This window comes from Triturus cristatus, chromosome 4_2 (assembly GCF_964204655.1).
Source record: "Triturus cristatus chromosome 4_2, aTriCri1.1, whole genome shotgun sequence".
Lineage (NCBI taxonomy): Eukaryota > Metazoa > Chordata > Amphibia > Caudata > Salamandridae > Triturus > Triturus cristatus.
Genome location: NC_140586.1, coordinates 503,914,125 through 503,934,341, shown reverse-complemented (window position 1 = coordinate 503,934,341; position 20,217 = coordinate 503,914,125). Strand labels below are relative to the sequence as shown.

At 46.4% G+C, this 20,217-nt stretch overlaps 1 protein-coding gene across 6 annotated transcripts in view; it reads right to left on the bottom strand.

Moving 5' to 3' along the window:
* Window positions 1-20,217, bottom strand: part of SSX2IP (SSX family member 2 interacting protein) — a 450,188-nt gene that overhangs the window by 49,726 nt on the left and 380,245 nt on the right. For all 6 annotated transcript variants that reach the window (XM_085602084.1, XM_085602087.1, XM_085602088.1 and 3 more), the window contains one exon: window positions 2,118-2,235. In XM_085602084.1, coding sequence (XP_085458210.1) covers window positions 2,118-2,235 — 118 coding nt within the window. The remainder of the gene's footprint in view (window positions 1-2,117; window positions 2,236-20,217) is intronic.

Genomic DNA, 20,217 nt, shown 5'->3' with positions numbered 1-20,217 from the left:
ATCAAAGTGGAAGAGACTTACAGTGCCCGGAGCGGGAAGAGGATGAGCCACAATGGGTGGTGTGTGATGCGCCCCACCCACAGGTTATTCGCGTTACCATACGGTTTGCCACGGAACTATCGGCTACCTTCCACGCTGTCGTTATCCGGGCTCCCGCCCCACGGTGAGTCCAATTCTTCGTGTCCCTCAACCACCACCCCACCCTCTCCTTGCTCACTATCCCGCCCTTCTCCCCACAGGCTGCATTGATTTCCGAACGCTTCACTACGCACGTTCCGGCTCCCTCGGAACTCCATTCGTATTTAAGAACTGGCCTGGCTCGCATCTGACGGACCAATTTACTTCTCCCATTGGCTCACAGTCACCTTGGTAAGCCTTAGCCCACCTGACTTCCCCTTGCACCTTGCGTTCACGCACTTCCCTACCTCCTCTTCACCCTCCGATTCCCCTGCAGGTTCACTTCTCCGCCAACACGGATTCTCAACATCCTACGAGTCCCGGCCTGAGACGGTATCGGACGGGCCACTTTTCTACTTATAGGGCCTCACCGCAATTCTGGTAAGCCTCAGCCCGACTCACTACTACTTGTAACTTGCGCTCACGCACTCCCCTACCCCCCTTTTTACTCTCTGGTTCTCCTGCAGGCTCAATTTTCCCGCCTCCACGTAATTCTGAACATTCTACGATTCCCGGACTTCAACACTAACATTCGTATTTGTTGTATGAGACGTTTTTGCGCATCACACACCACCCATTGTGGATCATCCTCTTCCCGCTCCGGGCACTGTAAGTCTCTTCCACTTTGATAATTTAATTCTCTGCACCACCTTTGTGGCACTCCTCTCTCCTCGTATATTACTAATTGCTCCAATTTTAATCCACTCTCCCTTCGCCTTCTTTTATTCTTTCTAACCTCCCTTCCTAACTTTGCATATTGTTATTCTTCTCCCCCTCCCCACTAGGCTACCTCCCAGGCAAATAATTGTCATTCTCCTGTCCCGAAGAGATCCCACCACTCGCTAAGGGATCGAAACGTCGTCGACAACCATTTCTAAACTCCATTGTATTGCAAATTGAAATGTCGGAGTATGAAATGTCTTACTGACTTTTTGTTAACCACTACCTTTGAGCACCAAAAAGTCACCTTTTAAATCACTTGCCTGGGTACCGGAAATCGGCTGATTTCCTATTACCCTGCCACCAACTCACGGTTTTACTTTTTTCTCACTATTTACTGTAATTTACTAGTTATCTCTGCATTGTCTTCAAACATAAAACCCAATTTTTCATTGTACTAATTGTGGCACCTTAATTTACTCTAATTTAATGGGACCACTGTTCCTTTATAATAAAGCAGAAGGGAGAACAGTCAAATGATAAAATGTACTCATTCATGAGAAACCTTTCATCATATCAGAGGTGTGGCATTTTTTAAAAGAATTTAAGATAATCGCTGCAAAGCAGGTCTTTTATCAGTTTTATGAAGTGGTTTCTTCAGAGAAAATGGCACTGAAGCCGAAGAAGCTAGAGATTTCACCCCATGAGGCAGGCACCACTGACTGACATAGTTTCAGGCTAAAGTAGTCCTGAAAACACTTCAGAAGTTGAAGGAGTGTACCAAGTCTAAAAGAAGATTTATCTTCCTAAATTTCAAGTGCTGGACTTTAAGATGTTGATATTTCGCTCTCCATAAGTGCCAGAGCTTGTGAGTATTCCTCAAACCAAAAGAGTGGTAGAAACATTGTAGCTGGATCCTCTATCAGAGCTCACCGCCTAGCCATCCGATTGGTCAGCTTTAGGATCATAAAAGAAGGTTGATAGGTGATATGTGGTTTATGGCTGTTTTCAATAAAAGTGCCTTAGTAGGCAGTGCTTCGAACATGGTCTACCAAGGATATCCAGCCAGATGTCGGGGAACACTCAAGCAGGTGAATCTATTAGAGATTTAATGCTTGGAAACAAAAGATTATTATAGTCTAGAAAACTGACAATTTAAATCTAAGTACTCCTTTTTGCGAAAAAAAGCCTTCAATTAAAACGACTCTTTAGCCTCGGAATGTTCTACTACATTGCATTTAAAAACAGATCATGGTCTTACATTTTTGAAAAACACTTACTTCCTGAGAAAGCAGACTGCGATTTTCCTTGTTCGGGATTCTTGAACTCAATTAGAGCAGTCATATTCAAAAATTGTTGTTTCAGCCAGGCTGCTCTATCTTCCTCAAAGTTTTGTCTCTAAAAAACCAAACAAAAATATAAATACAAGATTCAATTTCCAAGTGAAATAATACACTTGAGTTAGTAACCATTCCAAATGTGAAAACAAATAAAAAATGCCTATCACAACTATCAGGCTTGATCGGCCTACTGCGGTTAGCTCCTGTCGATTTACCTTTAGTTTCTCATAGACTAGTATTAGGTTGCAGTTCATATCAGTGCTTAGGACAAATAAATACTGAACTAAAATAACATCTTGAGAAGTCAGCAAAAAAGTGCAAAAATAGTTCACCATATATTTGATTGTGAAGCACACATGATTATATCTTTCCAAGTCATCAAGGATGCTTGTCATTATCAAGGTAACTGGAGAGAACGTACACTTTGGAAAACTAGTTTATATAGACCTGCACCACCTCTACAGTAGGATGCACTTAGCCTGGATTGGACCCCTCCAGAACTGAAAGTGTAACTTTAAACGTGAGTGGATACTTGGCTTGTTGCTAATTGAAACTTCTTCTGTATATAAGCTGACCTATGAGCCAATTATAAGTTCACCTGCTGAAGGCACAAAGAAGGGCTAAACCAAAGGCAAGCACCCTGACTATCTTCCGTGAAGGGGAAGGGAATGTAAACTAGGATGGAGGACAGGACCTGCTCTTGACGAGTGAAGTAGAGGTAGCTAGAGTGCCAGGAATACTCCAGAACCTGGCCAGTTCACCTTAGAACTTCAGGCCAATTTTCTCCATGTTCTACCACGAGGACCTTTCTTTTGCACAGAGACGCTCAGATTTGAGACCTTTGATCACAGCTCCCACCAGGTCTGTGAAAGAAGATTTCCCCGTCTTTCTGCAACTTTCGATTAATACGGCGCTCTATAGGGATAATATTAAAAACAAGTGCTGACTCCCCTTTCCTGCATGTGCTGCTCTCCCTTCTTCCTCCTACCCTGTATCAGCCCAAATAAGCCAGTTGTTTTGTGTCTGAATTTACACCCCCTTCAATGGAGCAAGTAGTTTTGGGTTGTGCTGTCTCAACCCAGTTCCAGCAGTGGTCCGACTAAAGAAAAACATGAACAAAACAGTGGTCAAGGGCTTGGCCATCACAAAACACTTCATAAATGGAGAGGAGTTGCATTACTGATGCCACACATTCTGTATCCAGCTTTGGCAAGGAGAGTCGATCCAAATAAAAGCCACTGACTGGGACAGTAAATAGTGTTAAAATGGCCATAGACCCAACAACAGTGTTTGATCAGCACTTTCAATTCTTTATTTAGTTGCACATCCACCTAGTCTGAAGGAACCCAAAGTCTTAAACTGGCCACCGGTGTGGACAAAGGGGGGGGGGGGGGGGGCATTTGGAGTCTCTCCTTTCCAATACTGCATCCCTGTGACTAACACAGCACTTCTAAATTTTCACACAAGCTCAGAAAGGGATTGAGAACATTGGCAAAATATAGGTATACAGATATGATCCATTTGACTGAGGATGGACGGTAGAAAGTTGCTTGGACTGGCCCATGGTGCGAGCTCTATATGTTTGCTAGCAGTCAGGTCTTAGGATGTAACCACAAAACTGTAAAGGTTGCACGGAGAAGTGACTTCCAAGTCCTTAATGCTTGAAGAGTTCAATAAGAATGAAAAGAAACAATCACACCTGCATTAGCGGATTAACAGTGCACCTCGTTTGCATCCATGGGGAGAGCAGAATCATGCACCATTTGAAAGTAACAAAGTACTACTCTACAAAACTTAATTAACTTATAGTTACCCACTAATACAAATACACTCCGAATTAGACCCATACTAACTTCAATCACAATTGACACATTAACAAGCTACTTACCTTCAGTAACAGTCTTTCTAATAAAGACTATTATAGCCACAAATTACTCACTTTTTGAATATTCCCCAGGTGTCAGTGGTTTCGGACACTTCTGAGCAGTACCTCGGCACACCGTCAAGTGGTGTCATGCAGCTCTGTATTGACGCTGTTCCGAGGGGGAAATGTGCGGGCCAATATAGGCCCCACAATCGGTGTGGAAATCAGTTGCTTTTGAGAAACCCCCAGACGCAAAGCCCCAAGGGAGAATTGGTTGTGATCGGTGTGCAGATTCAAAGACTCAGGATCTTATTAAGCGATAGAGTCCAATCACAGAATGGGGAGGGTCAGTGAGGAATCTGTGGCTAGATGGCACCTCTACTAGAAAAAAAAAAAGTTACCACAGGTAAGTAAATTGTTGTTCTGATAGAACCTTCTAGCTGCAGATTACTCACCTTTTGAAATAGATATCCAGGCAGTACATATTAGAGACGGGTCTGTGAATGGACAAACTTTAAAATCCTGCAGGACCGAGCAGGCAAAGACTTCTCCTGACAAACCAGACTGTCCAGACAATAGTGCTTCGTGAACGTATGGAGGATGCGCATGTAGTGGCCCGGAACATGTCTAAGACAGAGACTCCATATGCTAATACAGCTATAGCAGCTTAGGCCCTGGTAGCGCGAGCATGCAATTCTTCCACAGGTGTTTAGTTAGCCAATAAGTAGCAGATGTTAATGGAGACTAAGATCTAACGGGAGAGGACTCTTTTGCATCGCTTTGTCTTTTTTGCAGCGGCAAACACCACAAAGAGCTGATCATTCACACTGTGTTCTTAGGTACGATTATGTAGAAACTCTGCATTCTCATGGGGTCCAAACGATGAAGTCTCTCCTGATGAGGCAGAGCATGGAACGCTGGCAGGTTGATGGTTTGAACAACATGGAACAGCGTCAAAACTTGTGGAAAAAGGATCCTCATGTCCACAGAACCAGTTTGTCTGGGAAGGTGGTGGTATATGGTGGCTTATACAAGGACCCTGACGCTCACTGACATGCTGTGCAGATGGTAAGGAGCAACACAGACTAGATGATAAGTTGCCATAAGGGGCAGCTGAAAAGCTGTTGAACGGACTGCACATCAAGTAAGGTCACATTGGGGCATCACCAGAGATGAAGGTAGAACACGTGTTGAAGCCCTTTCAAAAAAATCACATTACAACTGGTGACTTAAGCTAGGAGGGCTGATTTGGCAACTCGCAAGATGAAAGAGCCGAAAGAATCTAACTGTGCCAAAGCAAAACCTTGTAGGGCAAGTGACAAAAACAAGAGATAAAAACAAGAGAACATCAGATAATTTGGCCTGAAGGGCATCAGTCTAGCGTGTGCTACATAAGTCCAAAAAGTTGTTCAAACATCGATATACAATTTGTCAAGGGACCCCTGACTGCCAAGATGGCATCAACCAACTCCAAAGGAAGACCAAAAGAGTTCAACGGTTGCCGCTCAATGTCCAACCATGGAGGTGGAGACTGCAAAGTTTTGGGTGCATAACCCAGCCCTGTTGCTGTGACAGCAGATCCTCTCCCAGAGAGGCACCTGATCGAAGGACATATGCTCAAGCCAAGGAGTTCTGGATATCAACTCTCTGTGCCTAACCCGAGCCACCATGATGACTTGGTCGTTCCTGGTCTTGAGAACACGGGGCAGTAGTACAGGTGAAAAAGTATCCAAGGGTCCCAAGTTCCACATGAGGCGAAACATCCCAGAGCAAGAGAGTCGCCTTAGAAACGCCAACACGAAGAAGAGTTGACATTCCGGGTTCTCTGCAGTGGCGAACAGATCTAGAAAGGGCTCTCCCCAGACATGGAGGAGATCTCTCAATACATCCTGGTGTAATTGTTACTTGAGATCTACTAGGCACCAGTAGCTGGGCACGCCCACCCTGGCATCGAACGATCTTGCCAAGTGGTTCGCCACCAAGATAATTACTTGGTGCTCGGGCCACTTCCTGGCATGCTTTCAGTAGCCCGAGGCCAAAAAATCTTGCACTTCCAACTGCACAACGGAGAGATGGTCCTCTGTCAGTTGCTCGGTGGACAGTAATTTGGGTGGCAGGGACAAAAGGAAGTGTAAGACACAGTGCTTACAAATAATCTGTAGAACTCACCTGTCTAAAATAATTACTTGCCAGTCCAGATAGAAATATGAGATTCTAGCTCCCACTGGATGAAGCTAAAGGTGCTTGGCAGGTAGGGGTGACCGGCTGATCAGCTGGTTGACCTTGGTTGCGCGGCGGTGAGCACCATGGCCGACAGAGAAACTGCTGGGTTCCCTGTGGAGGCAGGACAGGCCGGCAGTATGGGGCATTGTGGCCAAAGCCACAAAAGGAGCAGTGAAACTGTTGTGGTTAGTGTGGAGGAGCAGAAAGCCCCAATGAGTGTGTAATAGCCCCGCTCTCCTTTAAACACTTTAAAGAGGAATCAGTCTTGTTCCTCAACAATTCACACCGAAGGGCATGTCCAACAGGGAGGACTGCAAAAAGGTGTAGATGAGAACTCCACTCATGATAGGCAAGAGGACGCAGACTGCTGCTGTCAGCCCTGGTGTGAAGAGACTTGTCCCAATGGTTTGTTACTAGCCATATCCTGTATTGGTGCGCTCTTGACCAGAGCCTCCAAGCTTCCCGACAAAGATGAGTCCCCACCCCACCCCACCCTGCTTGGTATGAATCCGCATTGCAGTCATATTGATTGCCAAGATCTGGACTGGCAGACTGGGAAGGGAATAATGCCTTTATGGTCACGCAAACTGCCCAAAGTGTTAATGATCTCCAGTTGCACCAAATGCACACCACCCCCAGGATGGATGAGTCAGTCACTACTTTGGCCACACCTGGAGGAAGGTGAAATAACCTACCTTATCATAAAAGCTCCTTCACCAACCAAAAGTCCAGATATCAGTACCAGGAATAGCCCCAATGTCCACTTTCCTGCTCTGGAACCAACTCCACAACTTTCAGCAGCAGAGCTGCCATATCCTGCTGCAGGAGCCACAGATTATCCTCCGACTGGAAGAGATCCAGGAAGGAGCTCATAGAAATGGTAGGGGATAACCGATTTCTACAATCTGTAGGAACCAACCATCTGATGCTATACTCCTCCAGGCCTAGGGAAAGGCAGATACCAGTCCTGCAACCGCCTCCACATTCTCCTTCAAGGGAAGTGAAGGCGGCTTCCTAGGTTACGCGAGAGAAGGTGAGGGGCTACTTGGCTACCCTTTCTCCCTGCCTCTGTACTGGCGAAGCAGAAGGTTTGGTTGTTGGACCAGTTGGGTGGGCCTGCAGAAATTGAAACCTCCTAAGAAGTCCCTAAACTTTCGAAATGGTCTATAGTATAGGATTGGCGACAGAAGACCCAAAGAGCTGGCCGTCGCTGTGCTGTCTTTAAACATCTCCAAGGTAGCGTCAACTTTATCTCCACGAAGCGACATGTCTTATCAAATGGTAGGTCTATCAATGCCTCGAACATCACTGAAAAATTCAGCTGACCTTACCCATTCTAGGCAGGGTCACGAAGAGCCTATGGACTGGGTCACCGAGTCCAACATGTGCAGGCATGCCCTAATGATCTACCTAGAGTCAATCCTGGCTATTTTTCACCCCTTCTGCAAACTGGTCTCAGAAGTGGTCCAGCAGCTTTGGCACATCAATGACAGCCATGTCCCACATCCATGCACACAGGCGAGTGGTAATCAGTGATGGGACAGCCAAACTTCCTGCCAAAAATACCCTTTTGCCTACATCCTCCATCGTATTCAATTCCGTATTTGGTAGGGCTGAAGAGAAAGCTCCAGGGTTTGGTTTGTTGCATGAGGCTGCTTGCACCAAAAAGGTCTCTTGTGATTCGTGAGCTGAAAGAAAAGACAGTTCTTTAGGTGCAGGACTGTACCTTTTGGCTCTCAAACATATTTATAGTACAGGTCGATGAGGGCTTGTTCCAAATCATTATTACAAAGTCAAGTAATTCCTATTTAAGTGGCAGCAGAGGCTCTGATGCAGCATTTGCCAGCTGCAGAACCTCCCTTAAGATTTTAGACTTCGCTAACGGCAGCAGCAAGACAACTTCCGCCTTCCTAAAAATTGCTTGAAAGTACTTTACTTCAAAATGCTCTGGCCCAAAGGGACGCGTCATCTTAATTTAAAGTAATGTGGCTAAGCCACTGGCATTTTGTAAGGCCAATTAGTAAGCTGTATCCAAAGAAGGGGATGGCAACACAAGGGTCGCCTTACTTCTGCTGTCAGTGTTGGGAGGCATCTCCTATGGCATTTGGACCCAATTTCAATTGGAGCCAAAAAGGTGTGGCAGTAATGTTGGGGAGAGGTGTTTAGCTGAAACTCATGCTCATGCTTTGTCTCTTCAACTATCATCTGAGCATCTATGTAGGACTTCAGTAAACTACCTTTTGTTTCATCAGGAGACTGGCTCCAGAGGCAGTAATGGTGTCCGCAGCACTGGCGCAGCTGGAATGGCAACCGGTGGGGGTCTTAGCGCTGGAATGGTTCCAAAAAGCACTGGAACTTACCATGAACCTGTGAGGTAACATGGCACCAGGGAAGGGTTTGCCGGTGTAAGTCTATGCAGAGCCCTGTACGGACCCATGTATGCTCCCTATATGGAGTCCAGAGATGCACTAGAGGGGTTCCCAGCTTGCCTGAAACTTTACCATCAAATGGATGAAGTTTGGGTTGGCGCATGGCACCAAAAATGTCAGGTAAGTCACAGCAGTGTGGTATAGGTGGCAGGGAGGTGGGTACAGGCCCTCAAGCAGGCACCAGAGCTGGTAGAACTGCTGTAGGGGTCTCCTTGACTGAAGTGATATCCACTAGCTCAGAGCATGACAGATGGGGGCGTATTACACAAGAGTGACCTACTCAGTATCTCAATTGACATTGAGCGGTGGTCATCATTCCATCTTCGTGCCTTCTTTTGTTTTTCCTTTCTGTCCTTGGAAGAAGGACTTGGAGGCTGATCTTGAAGGCGACCAGCATTGAGCCACAGTGTGGTCATGTGCGCAAGCAAATAGACTGGCTTTGCGCTCTTCGATGGCCTTCAAGTGCATGAGGATGCACTTGTTGCAAGACCTGCAGCCATGCTTTGAACCCAAAGTACCTAAAGAACACATGTGGATCAGAGATGAACATTTGTCCACTACAATCAAAACCGGGATTGAATCGTGACTGTCGGAAGAAACATCCAAACTGGTTTTGTAGAAAAAAAAAATTCCAACAAAAACGTGAAAAATCATGTCGAGCTGTTCTGGTTTTCATTTAGCGAGCGCAGAAAAAAAGAGGGAATGTACATTAATACACTGGGGAAGGTGCGGGTTGTCTCCAGTGACATTATCCTGATGTGAATTAGCCTCCTACGGACGTGGAAGAGCGTTGAAAGATTTCCAGATTCAACCAGGTGCAGAGTGATATTAAATAGGTGAGGAGTTTTCATGTAGAAGTATCCATCAAAAACATATTATTGTATGGGGAGGAGGCAACTCCAGCAGTCGTGCTCAAAAGCGCCGAGGACCATCGCGGCGCGGGACGCGCAACCCTGTCCAGTAAGCACCAGCACTTTATAGCGGACTACACTACCCAGGCTGCCACGATCCCAGGAGGAAGGAGGCAACTCCAGCAGTCGCGCTCAAAAGCGCTGAGGACCATCGGGACGCGCGCGGGCGAAGCCCGGGCCAAGGGCGGGCCCGTCCTTGCCTGTCATCGCCAGACAGAGCCAGGGCAGGGCCACCTCCCTAACGTTAAGGCCACCGTTTTGTAAACTGGACTGATGTGCAAGGTACTGTGCTTACTTCTTGCTGTTTGCTTTGTGTGAGCGCCCCTCCATTTATTAGTGGCTAAAGTCTGACCCATTTTGGTACGAATTGATGACTTGTAACCTGCAACGTAAGAACTCTAGTTGTTAGTATATTTGGACCCAATACTGTTGACCATATGCATTTTTAACGGTTTAATTTACCTTTCAATTATGATTTTTTTTTTTAATAATGAGTGAAGGATATCTGTAAAATCCTTGTGAAGTATTGGTACTGCTTTTACCTGGAGATTGTGGATATCTTTATCAAAGGACAAAAACATTTTGTATTTCACGTTTTAGTAGGGCCGAGCAAGCGCTCAGCCAGTGTACCAGCGGGGCGCTCACTCCCTTGAGTCTTTTCGTAATCATAACCTTACAAATATTGCAGGTAAATATATAGCTCGGCATGGGGAAAAGGAAGCAGGCGACGAGCCACACGCCGAAAGTACCAAGCAAAAACAGGAAGGTCAATATGACACTTGAGTTATTTGACAGGGGCAGTCGGGGATATAGAAAGACAGATTATCTCTGTGGAGGAAACATTAAATATTGAAACATTAAATATTGAAACATTGGATCCATCATTATCACAGCAAAAGACAATGGATAATATTGTGCAAAGTGATGTAGGGGCGACAGAGAAAGATCTTCTCGATTATGCTGTCCGCGTCCAACAAAAAAAAGGTTGTATCCAAGAAACCAATGATGATATCTTCTCTGGGACAACATAAAGTGTCCCCTTACCTCCGCCAAATAATACCTGCAATTTACCTAAATTGAAGCTAGCAAATGATATTATAGAAGATGTAGTTGTAATTCACCCAACTCCTACGCCAATTCCTAGACTAATTAAAACCCACTCAAAAAAGCTGCAGGGGAAATTGAAGGGCGTTAAAAACAAAACGCAGAAGGAAGCAGGCATTGCAAGTGTCCCAAGGGGGAAAAAGCCTTGTAGTGAACCTACATGTGAATTGGTAAATTTATATACAGTCATCAAAGACCTAAAGGAGGCCGTTATGCAATAAATAGTCTTGCTAGCAGGCTGGACAAAATGGAAACATGCCTGGACAAAGTGCTAGCGGCCCAGATAAATACTACACAAATAGAGGGTGCATTAAATCAGAGGCCACCAGGTGCCCGTGGACACGCAGAAAAGGCAGTTTAAAAAAAAAAAACAATACTACAACTTGATAGAAGTGCAACACTAGTCAAAGAACAGGGAGGTTGCCAGGATCTGTACCAAAATGTACCTGCAATTACACCGAACAGTACCACACTAGAGGGTAAGCCATCTAGACATAAAGAGTTGGGTGTGGAAAGTCAAAAAGCATTTGAAAAACGGAAGGGCGGGGAAAGTATAGATATGACGCCAGATGTCTCTGGGGTAAGGAACAGAGCTCAAACACTCAATCTTCCACCGGCTGCTATACCGTATACAATCATTTTAGCTAATGTTCCCAAATTAGACATAGCAGCAACGGAAACTTGGCCTGCCCTAAGAAACAAAACTCTAAACTGGTTGGGAAATAGGACAGGCCTAACAAATGCACTCTTTAGGGAATTCAAGATGGTGAGGAGAATTGATTGGGTAGGTAATAGTAAATTTTACGTAGGAGACTGCATAGTGCTCTCGTTAGGATCTCCGGCTTTGGTTAGAGAGATCCTATTGAGAATACACCATTCTATTCTAACCGCCACTAGTATCCAAGTTTGTCAACTAGACTTCTTTTATCGCTCGCCATCCACAAAAACCTTCAAAAATCAAGGCTCCCACGGTTGGAACAGGGATGGCTTTCGCTATAATCTATAAGTGTCAAATAGATTTGGGCCTCTATCCACTTTGGACGAGAATGAATGACAACTAACTAGTAAATTTCCATCTAGGAAGACGCACCTCCTTCCTATTGAAAAATCAGGCGTACCAACAGCGCAGGACCTGATTTTTGGCGAGCAAGCGGACGAAGGAGAAAGTAACCCAATAAGGAATAATGCTCCTGAGGGGATTCTTGTGGAGACAATGGACCATCGGGCAGGAGAGTGTAGTATTTGTTTCTGGAATGTTGCAGGAATAAAGATAAAAGCGAACGACCCAGATTGGCTAAATGTTATCAGTAATTTTGATGTTTTGTGTTTATAGGAGACCTGGGTAATAAATAATGTACACATTGCCGGTTTTAAAACATACCATATACCCGCAATTCCATCACCCAGTGGAAGGCCGAAAGGGGGGTTATGTGTTTGTGTTTCAAATCTGCTGAGGGCACGTAATATTGAGATGGTGAGTGCAGAAATATATAATCAAATCGTTTTAATATATATGGAGTTGAACAGCATACTAGCTCTGATTAACTTTTATAATAACGTGGAAAAGGACCAGTTGGGAACCTTATTAGAGAAGCTCAGTAAGGATATCAACAACTTAAAACTAACAGGTGATATTGATTTTATCCCCATCTGGGGGGGCGATTTTAATACTAGTTTGTGCCCTCTTGCCGATATAGGGAAGTGTGGCCTAACCCTGGACAAGGATGATCCCCCGGCTCATTTCCAACCCTCAGACAAACGAGAGTTGTTTAATGACTATGTTTAAATACGATCTTGGATTCTCAAACCGCTTATGTACACCTAAGGTGGATTTTGGCTATACATTCATAGGTAGAGGTGCGAAATCAATTATCGATTTCATTTTCATACCAAATCGTCATGTAAGCCACGTAAAAGGGTATAAAATCCACCAAAATGTTATGAGCGATCATTTGGCAATCAGAATGAATATAGTCTTCTCAAATAGTCTATTACGGAAACAGTGTAATAAGATAGCATGGGTGCAGAATATAGAATTGGGAAGGAAAACTGGCCACGCAATCCGCTGGACTAGCCGGGATCCTGTTGAGCTAAACAAAGAAATAGTCACAAAGGCACTAGATCCAATTCTCATATGTTTAAGTGATAGCCCAACACATGACGATGTTTTAAAAGCTTTTAAGAGTATTACCGAGATAGTCAAAAGCACGTTATCTGCGGAATGTAAAGGCACAGGCAACTTTAGGAAGGGTTGGTTTGATAAAAACTGCACTAGATGTTATTCAAAATTAAAGAGCGCCTTGCATAGAGTGGTAAGAGATTAGGTCCTGTAGAAAGTTATATAACCCAGCTAGGAAAAATAGGATGAACGAGTTGAAAGATAATGCATGGAAGAATCTTTGTGAGGCTGCCGAGAGCAAAGATAGCTCAAAATTTTGGTTGGCAGTGAATGCTCCATTCCTAAATAATAATCTGGATGCACCATCAATTGAGGTGGCAATCGAGGAAAGTACCTGGATAGACTTCAATCAATCAAAGTAGCTTTATTTCGATAAAAAACTATCTTAAAAAGCATTACAGCAATAAAAACACAACAAAGTTAATTAAGACCTATAAAAACAAACAATAAGTAACTAAAACAGGTCGAATCAAGGGACCATTATTAAGCAATTAGTAAAAGCCTTTTTGCCCTGAAAAGCCATGCCCAGCTTAAGTATTTGGCTAAGCCACAAAAATACAGCGGCCGGGTATCTGAGCTCAAAATTCGCAGGGCGACGCTGCATAGTCGAGTACCCAACTCCCTGCACAGTGGCTTTAGCCACCTAGCGCGGGGCGCTTTGTAGACAGGGCATACAAACAAAAAATGGGGAATCGACTGTCTTCAACGGGCAGAAAGGACAGTAGGGTGTGGTTTGGGCCGGAGGTTTCCACCGGACGGTCAATATTCTCACCGGCAACACACCAGTTCTGAACTTGAAAAACAGGGCTCTATCCCTGGAGATTCTAATAAGGTCCAAGTAAAGTTCTCGAACTGCCACATCCTTTACAAGCAAAAAATCCCTGGAGGCAAGGCACAGGTTAAGATCGGTATTTTTTACTTGTTACCCAAGACCAGTACAAGTTCTTCAAGACTGCTTTGGGAGGGGGGCAGACCGAGAGTGCCAAGCCCCCTCAAGACCAAGATCTGTCAGCAAGCTTTTCACGTCCCTTAGCCACCTTATTTTTGCCCATCCAGACAAGCCTAAAATCTCCTGGCCAGTTCCGGAACCCTCCACAGGCGAGCCCACAGCAAGAGAGGACGCAGCCTGGCCTGGTCCTGGATGGAACGACACCCCATGTCCAACAGAAGGGGAAGAGTGGGAGTGCTCTTAGGAAGGGACATCAAGCCCCTCAGAAAGTTATTCTCTGAGCACACCAACTGGCTCATATTCTGAGCGCCCCATAGCTCCGCTCCATAGAGCGCCGCACTCACGCCTCTAGCATCATAAATGTCGAGCAACGGGGCGATAGGTTTCATAGAGGATGCCTTCTGCTCATTCAGAAGAGCTCCCACCACCCTTTTATGGCTTAAGGTCATTTTGTAGAGGTGATGTCCCACTTCATATTATCAAGAAGGCGTATGCCCAAATAATCAAATTCCTTGACCCTTTCCAAAGGAGCCATGTTAAGCACTGGAGGCCGTCCAAGTTTTTTGGGGGGGTTCAAAACAAGGAACTTGGTTTTGCCAGTGTTGATCTTTAACCCTGTTAGCTCGCAGAATTGATCAAAGCCATCCAAGAGATTCTGTAAGCCAGCCGGGGTCTTGGAAATTAGCAGGGTATCATCAGCGAATAGTAGGGTTGGGATCTTCCTCCCTGCCAAGGATGGTGTATCAGCTGGGATTTTAAGGAGATGGTCCACTACCCCATTTATATAAAGTGAGAAGAGGGTGGGAGCGAGGACGCACACCTCTGCTAACTTTAATACGAGCAGTCCTTTGTCCCTGGGTTCCCCACCTCACCTGCGCGAAGTTGTTCTCACGGAGTTTTATTATTAGACACAGTAGGTACGGGGCATGCCTAGTTTTGCCAAGACACGCCACAGGCGCTCCCGGGGTACTAGGTCAAAGGCAGTCCGCAGGTCAATAAATGCCAGATACAGACTGCCTTTGCCTATCACTACCACCTTCCAGTAAAGCATCAACAGTCGAAATGACTTTGATGGTCCCGGTGCCAGCCCTGAAGCCTGCTTGGAAGTCAGACAATATTTTATTCTCTTCTACCCATTGAAGAACCCTACTCAGAATTACTTTCCCTGCCACTTTTTGGTATGAGTCTATCAAGCTTATGGGGCGATAGTTAGTTGGATCATCCCGGGACCCTTTCTTAAAGATCGGGACGACCTCTGCACCCATCCATGACTCTGGGAATGAAGCTCCTAGCCTAGATGCATTAAGCAAGGAAGCAATAAGAACCCCCCACTCTCTCGAATTAAGGCGGAATAGGTCCCCAGGCAAACCATCCGGCCCTGCAGCTTTCAACGGGTCAAGGGATTTAATAGAGTGTTCAACCTCCCTAGCTGTGAAGAGGACATCCGCCCCTGGGTCATGACAACCAAAAATGGGTGGGACAAAAGGGTCTAGTTCATCTTCCATGTTCACGGTGTAGAGAGAAGAAAAGTGCTCAAACCAGGACTCCTCAGAGATGTTACAAGTAATGAGCGAATCTATGGGCCTGTGTTTGGCTCCAATTACGTTCCAAAAACCCCTAGGATTTTTCTCTGCACTTGCGGATTTCAGGTCGCTCCAGAACCTGTCCTCCCAGTCTCTCTTTGCGACCTGTTGTGCTGACCTGTACTTCTTCCGCGCGGCCGCCACTAACCCTCCGTCCCCTTTCTTCACTGCCATAATTAATTCCCGCTTCGCTTTCCGACAGGGGGCGGAGTACCAGCCAGGGTTACCCTTGGGGCGAGACGCCCTCCAATCGCCGTCCACTCGAGTGGGGATAACAAAAAGATCCCCTATTGATCTGATGGTGCTACTAAATAGGGAGGAAACCTCGACAGCATTTAATGTAACAGCTGATAACCTTGGTAAGATGTTTGACATGATTACCCTTATGCCCGTGACCTTCTCCTCGTCAAGGACAAACTTGTCCCATTTTAACCGCCTCCCGCAATTCGAAGGGCAGACTTCTCCGGTGACAGGAGGGGTTTCACGACTGATGTTTTTACACCATAAGGGGGTTAGGCTCAAAGAAAGTGGGTTGTGGTCGCTATCTGTAGATGCAACGACCTCCATGTCTACCAAATGAGACCAGAGACTAAAATCTAAGAGGATGTAATCTATCCTAGATGTATGTCCAACCCTATTATAAGTATGTGCCCCGTTCTGATCAGAGATGGATCTCCCATTGGTCGCCCTTAGGCCAAACTCCAGTGTGAGTGCATTCAATTGTAATGCACGTTGAGACCATCTCTTGATTGGACTTATATCGAGGGGCGGAATACCTCTACGGGTGTCCTCACCTAGGGTATCCAGGATATCGTCCCCTGTAAGTGGCTCGTATGTGCAGTTAAGATCCCCCATAACTAGAATGTATGAATTCGAGTTGCACTCCCTGAGCCCGTCCTCCAAGGCCACTAAGGTCGGGGATGGTAAACCTCCTTTTAAGCTTCTGGTATAGATGTTAAAGATCTCCAGAGGACTGCCACTACGAGAGCCCCTCACAGACAGTCTCATTAAGTCGGGGGAATTAGTTTTCAGCTGCCTCACGTGCAAACCCAAAGAAAGTCTCACCCAGATGAGTAGCCCACCCAACGGGCGCCCCCTTCCCGTAGTGGATGTGCTTGCGGCAACACACAAGGTCATAAAGCCCACTTTGTGCCGAGGTTCTACAGACCAAGTCTCCTGGAATGCACAAATGTCAAAGGACTCAATAAAAGAGTTCCAATTAGGCAGCTCCAGATTACGGCTTATGCCCGCCACATTCCAGCTGAGAACCTTAAGGTTTGCAATGCTGGGGGCTTGCACTACATGAGATAGGAGGGAGTCATGAGTCGGCCTAGAGGAGATGAGGTTGCTTTCAACATCAATTGCTGCCGACTCAACTCCATTTGCAACACTGCTGGATCCAATAGGAGCATCCCCATTCTGGCAGCTATGCAAAGGGGCCAAAGAGAGAAGTGAGAAAGGATCACTAACACAAAGGGGCTCGAAGCATACTGAAACGCTTAAGTCACTGCATGTAGCCCCAGCGGCTCCCGGAGGACCCGGGTTGGCCGCTCCATAATCATCCCGTCAGCAACCCTGCCACAATAAATATGGGCGAGGGCCGACGTTCCGAGACATGAGACTGGGGTCGAGAGTATCATAGCGGGAGTACCAAGAGCCCCTACCCTCCCAGTTAGTCTGTTTACCAGGCCAGTACGATGGTAAGGGCCGATAAAAGTAGCCAAGATCACAAGTACTAATGGCAGAAAGTGCACGGTCAGACTCCTGGCTACAAATAAGCCTAGCTACTCTCGGGTCCCTAAAATTAACTAGGATGCAATCTCCCTTTTGGTTCTTTGGCCTGTTGCCGACCCAACCAACCCGTCTCACATGAATAACCAGACCATCAACATCGCCAGGTAGAGGTCTATTTTCTCTGAGCCAAAACACTGTTTTGTTTTTTAGCTCAGCATACGACTCTTGACTGCCTGGATTTAATGGGGGGACCCCAGTGAGGACCACCACAAATGGTTGACAGCCAGGGGGAAGGTTAACATGTGGTGCAGTTATAGTCCCCTTCTTCCCTCTTTCCTGCACTTTCGATACTAAAATGGCAGAAGAGGTTGAGGGTACTGGACAGGACCCGCCAACAAGAGTGCTACAGGAAGTATTGGTATTCTTGGCCAAAGCTACTACACCCAATTTTGAATGATCTGTGGTCTTCATAACAGATTTGGTGGGTTTTTTCAGGTTACCAATGGTTTTGGGCTGTGTTTTATTAACCATAGGTGGGAACCCTAGTACCTCCCCCCCCCGGATGCAGAGTGGCTTTACACAACATGCTTTCCCCAGTTACAACCTGTGTCTTCCCCACTGTAACTAATGTTAGACCCGGACTCCTTGCAGGGGGCCCAGGTGAAAAGTGAGAAGATTGCCCATCCTCTCTAATTTGAGTGCAATTTGATCAAGGATTTTACCGAGAAAAAGTTGTCAAGGACAGTCTGTTCAAAGGCATCCACCCGCTCTGACAGTTTTTTAACCTCTCTATAACCGGGAATATCAGTGATTTCACTAAGCACTCAAACTTAGGGAGCAAGAGGCTCTCCGAGGGCGCAGCAAAGTGTGAGGCCGGATCTAATCCTACAATCGGCTGTTGCTGGAGATTATTCACCCCTGCTACTGCCTGCTGATTTTTTAAGGGATCTAACCCCACCCCTGGGCTCTTCCAGAATGCAACCCCCTTATGAAGATTTTTCTTCCTTAGCTTATTATGGGGTGTGAGCAAATTCCCCCTACGAGGGCTGACAACACGTTTCCTTTTGACTGGAGCAGCTCCCCCCACTACCTGTGCTTGAAAATCCGGCCGAGGGGACAGAATATTAGAGGCCTGAGGCACAGGAAAGTTTGTGTCTGCGGGACAGGGTAGCTGGAGTGTTAGAGGACTATCTGGGTCTATTAAGTTAACACCACCCTGGGCAATTCGAGACAACCTATCCAGGCTTGCCCCAATTCTGTTAACTCGTTGGTCATCATGAGGTGAAGGATCATCAATCAGGGAAACAGGAACATGGACAGGAAATGAGGCTAGTGCCAGGTTGCCCAGGGATGAGCGTTTGTTGGTAAGAGATTCCCGAGAGAGTCTACGCTCCGTCAGGGCAATCTCCTTCTCTACAATGGAAAAGGCACGCGTTAAAAATTGATCCATGGTGCCGCTCACACAGTCACCCCCCCCCCCCCTCTACGCAATTTATTCGAGCGAGTTGCCATTGGCATTTGAGGATGGACAACAGGCCCGAATTTACACCAGCGCACTACCCAGAGGGGTAGAGGGGAAACCTGAGTGCGTCTCACAGGGGAAAGCAAATATCACCGGATACGAAGGGACAAATCAATGTTCCTTGCCAGGGCGACTTCGAGAAATGGCCCAGCCCGGCCCCTGACGGCCACAGACGGTCCCGCCCTTGTCCCGGGCTTCTCCCGGCACGTCCCGCTCGCGTCCCTCGAAGCGTGGAGTAAAACCAAATAAGTATAGGATATGGCGGACCGGGGGCGGGGCTCACAGATTGCGCAGGCCAGGTGTCAGGGGCCGTGCAGGGACTCCTGGGAGAGTGAGTCCCTGCAGCGCGATGCTCCTCCCCTGTAGCGCGATGCTCCTCCCCTGTTTGAGCCACCCAGCCGCCTCGCAGCGTCACCACCAGCTGCACAAAGCAGCACCCGCGAAGCGGGTGCGGCGAGATGTAGGAACGGCAGCAAGCCCAGGTCCGCAGCACCAAGCCCAAGTCCACAGGGCCAAGGAAACAACAAGCGGCGTCCGCCAACAAGGGTCCAGACAAAAAGAGTTCTACTCGAAACAGAGAGGTGTGGAGGAAGTAGATGAGAGCCAAGACACAGAGAGGGTAAAGCAGAAATGTATTCCTATTCACCTGCATATTTCACTCAAAGATGTTAACGCGGCAGTAAAGACAAGTAGGGGCGGCAAGGCTGCGGGCCCTGATGGGATACCTATAGATCTTTATAAGTCAAACATGGAGGTATAGGGCCCCATTTTAACTTGGGTTTTACAAGCTTGTAGTGAAAATGGATTTATAGGCACCTGGTCTGAATCAATCATAGTTCCTATTTTTAAAAAGGGTGAACGGGAGAATCCTGTATGCTACCGCCCGATATCCTTGTTGGACTCCCTAATGAAGGTAGCAGGCAGGGTTGTCTTAGACCAATTACAAGTATGGACAGAAGAAAAACGTATTTTAAGTGACGTCCAATATGGTTTTAGAGCTGGCTTAGGAACCAATGAGCAGATTTGAACCTCAGTATTTTATTTGATAAATATACACAGGCAAAGCCAGAGAAACTAAATTTGGCTTTCGTTGATCTCACAGCTGCTTTTGATGGTGTAATACAGCTTATTAGCTGTGGGTAGTTCTCAACGAATTAAAAGTCGATTCTGTTTTTATCCAGTTTTTAAGACAGTTATATACTGGAGCCAGTGCAAAAGTCCGCTATGAAACAAAGGGCGAGTGCACTGCGCCATTCAAGGTGGAGAGGGGCGTAAGGCAAGGTTGTGTATTGGCACCTCTCTTGTTCTCACTATATACTAATGCTCTGGAACAGGAGTTGGTGTCACACACCAGGGATCCCCCAATAGTAAATGCGCGCCTGATAGCCTCTCTCCTCTATGCTGATGACGCAGTGCTTATGGCCCGCAACCAGGTTGGCCTACAGAGGATGCTCTCTTTTTACACTGGTTTCATGGATAGGCTCGGTTTAAAACTGAATGCAAAGACAATTTTTGTCATGGCTTGTGGGGGGAAGAAAAATA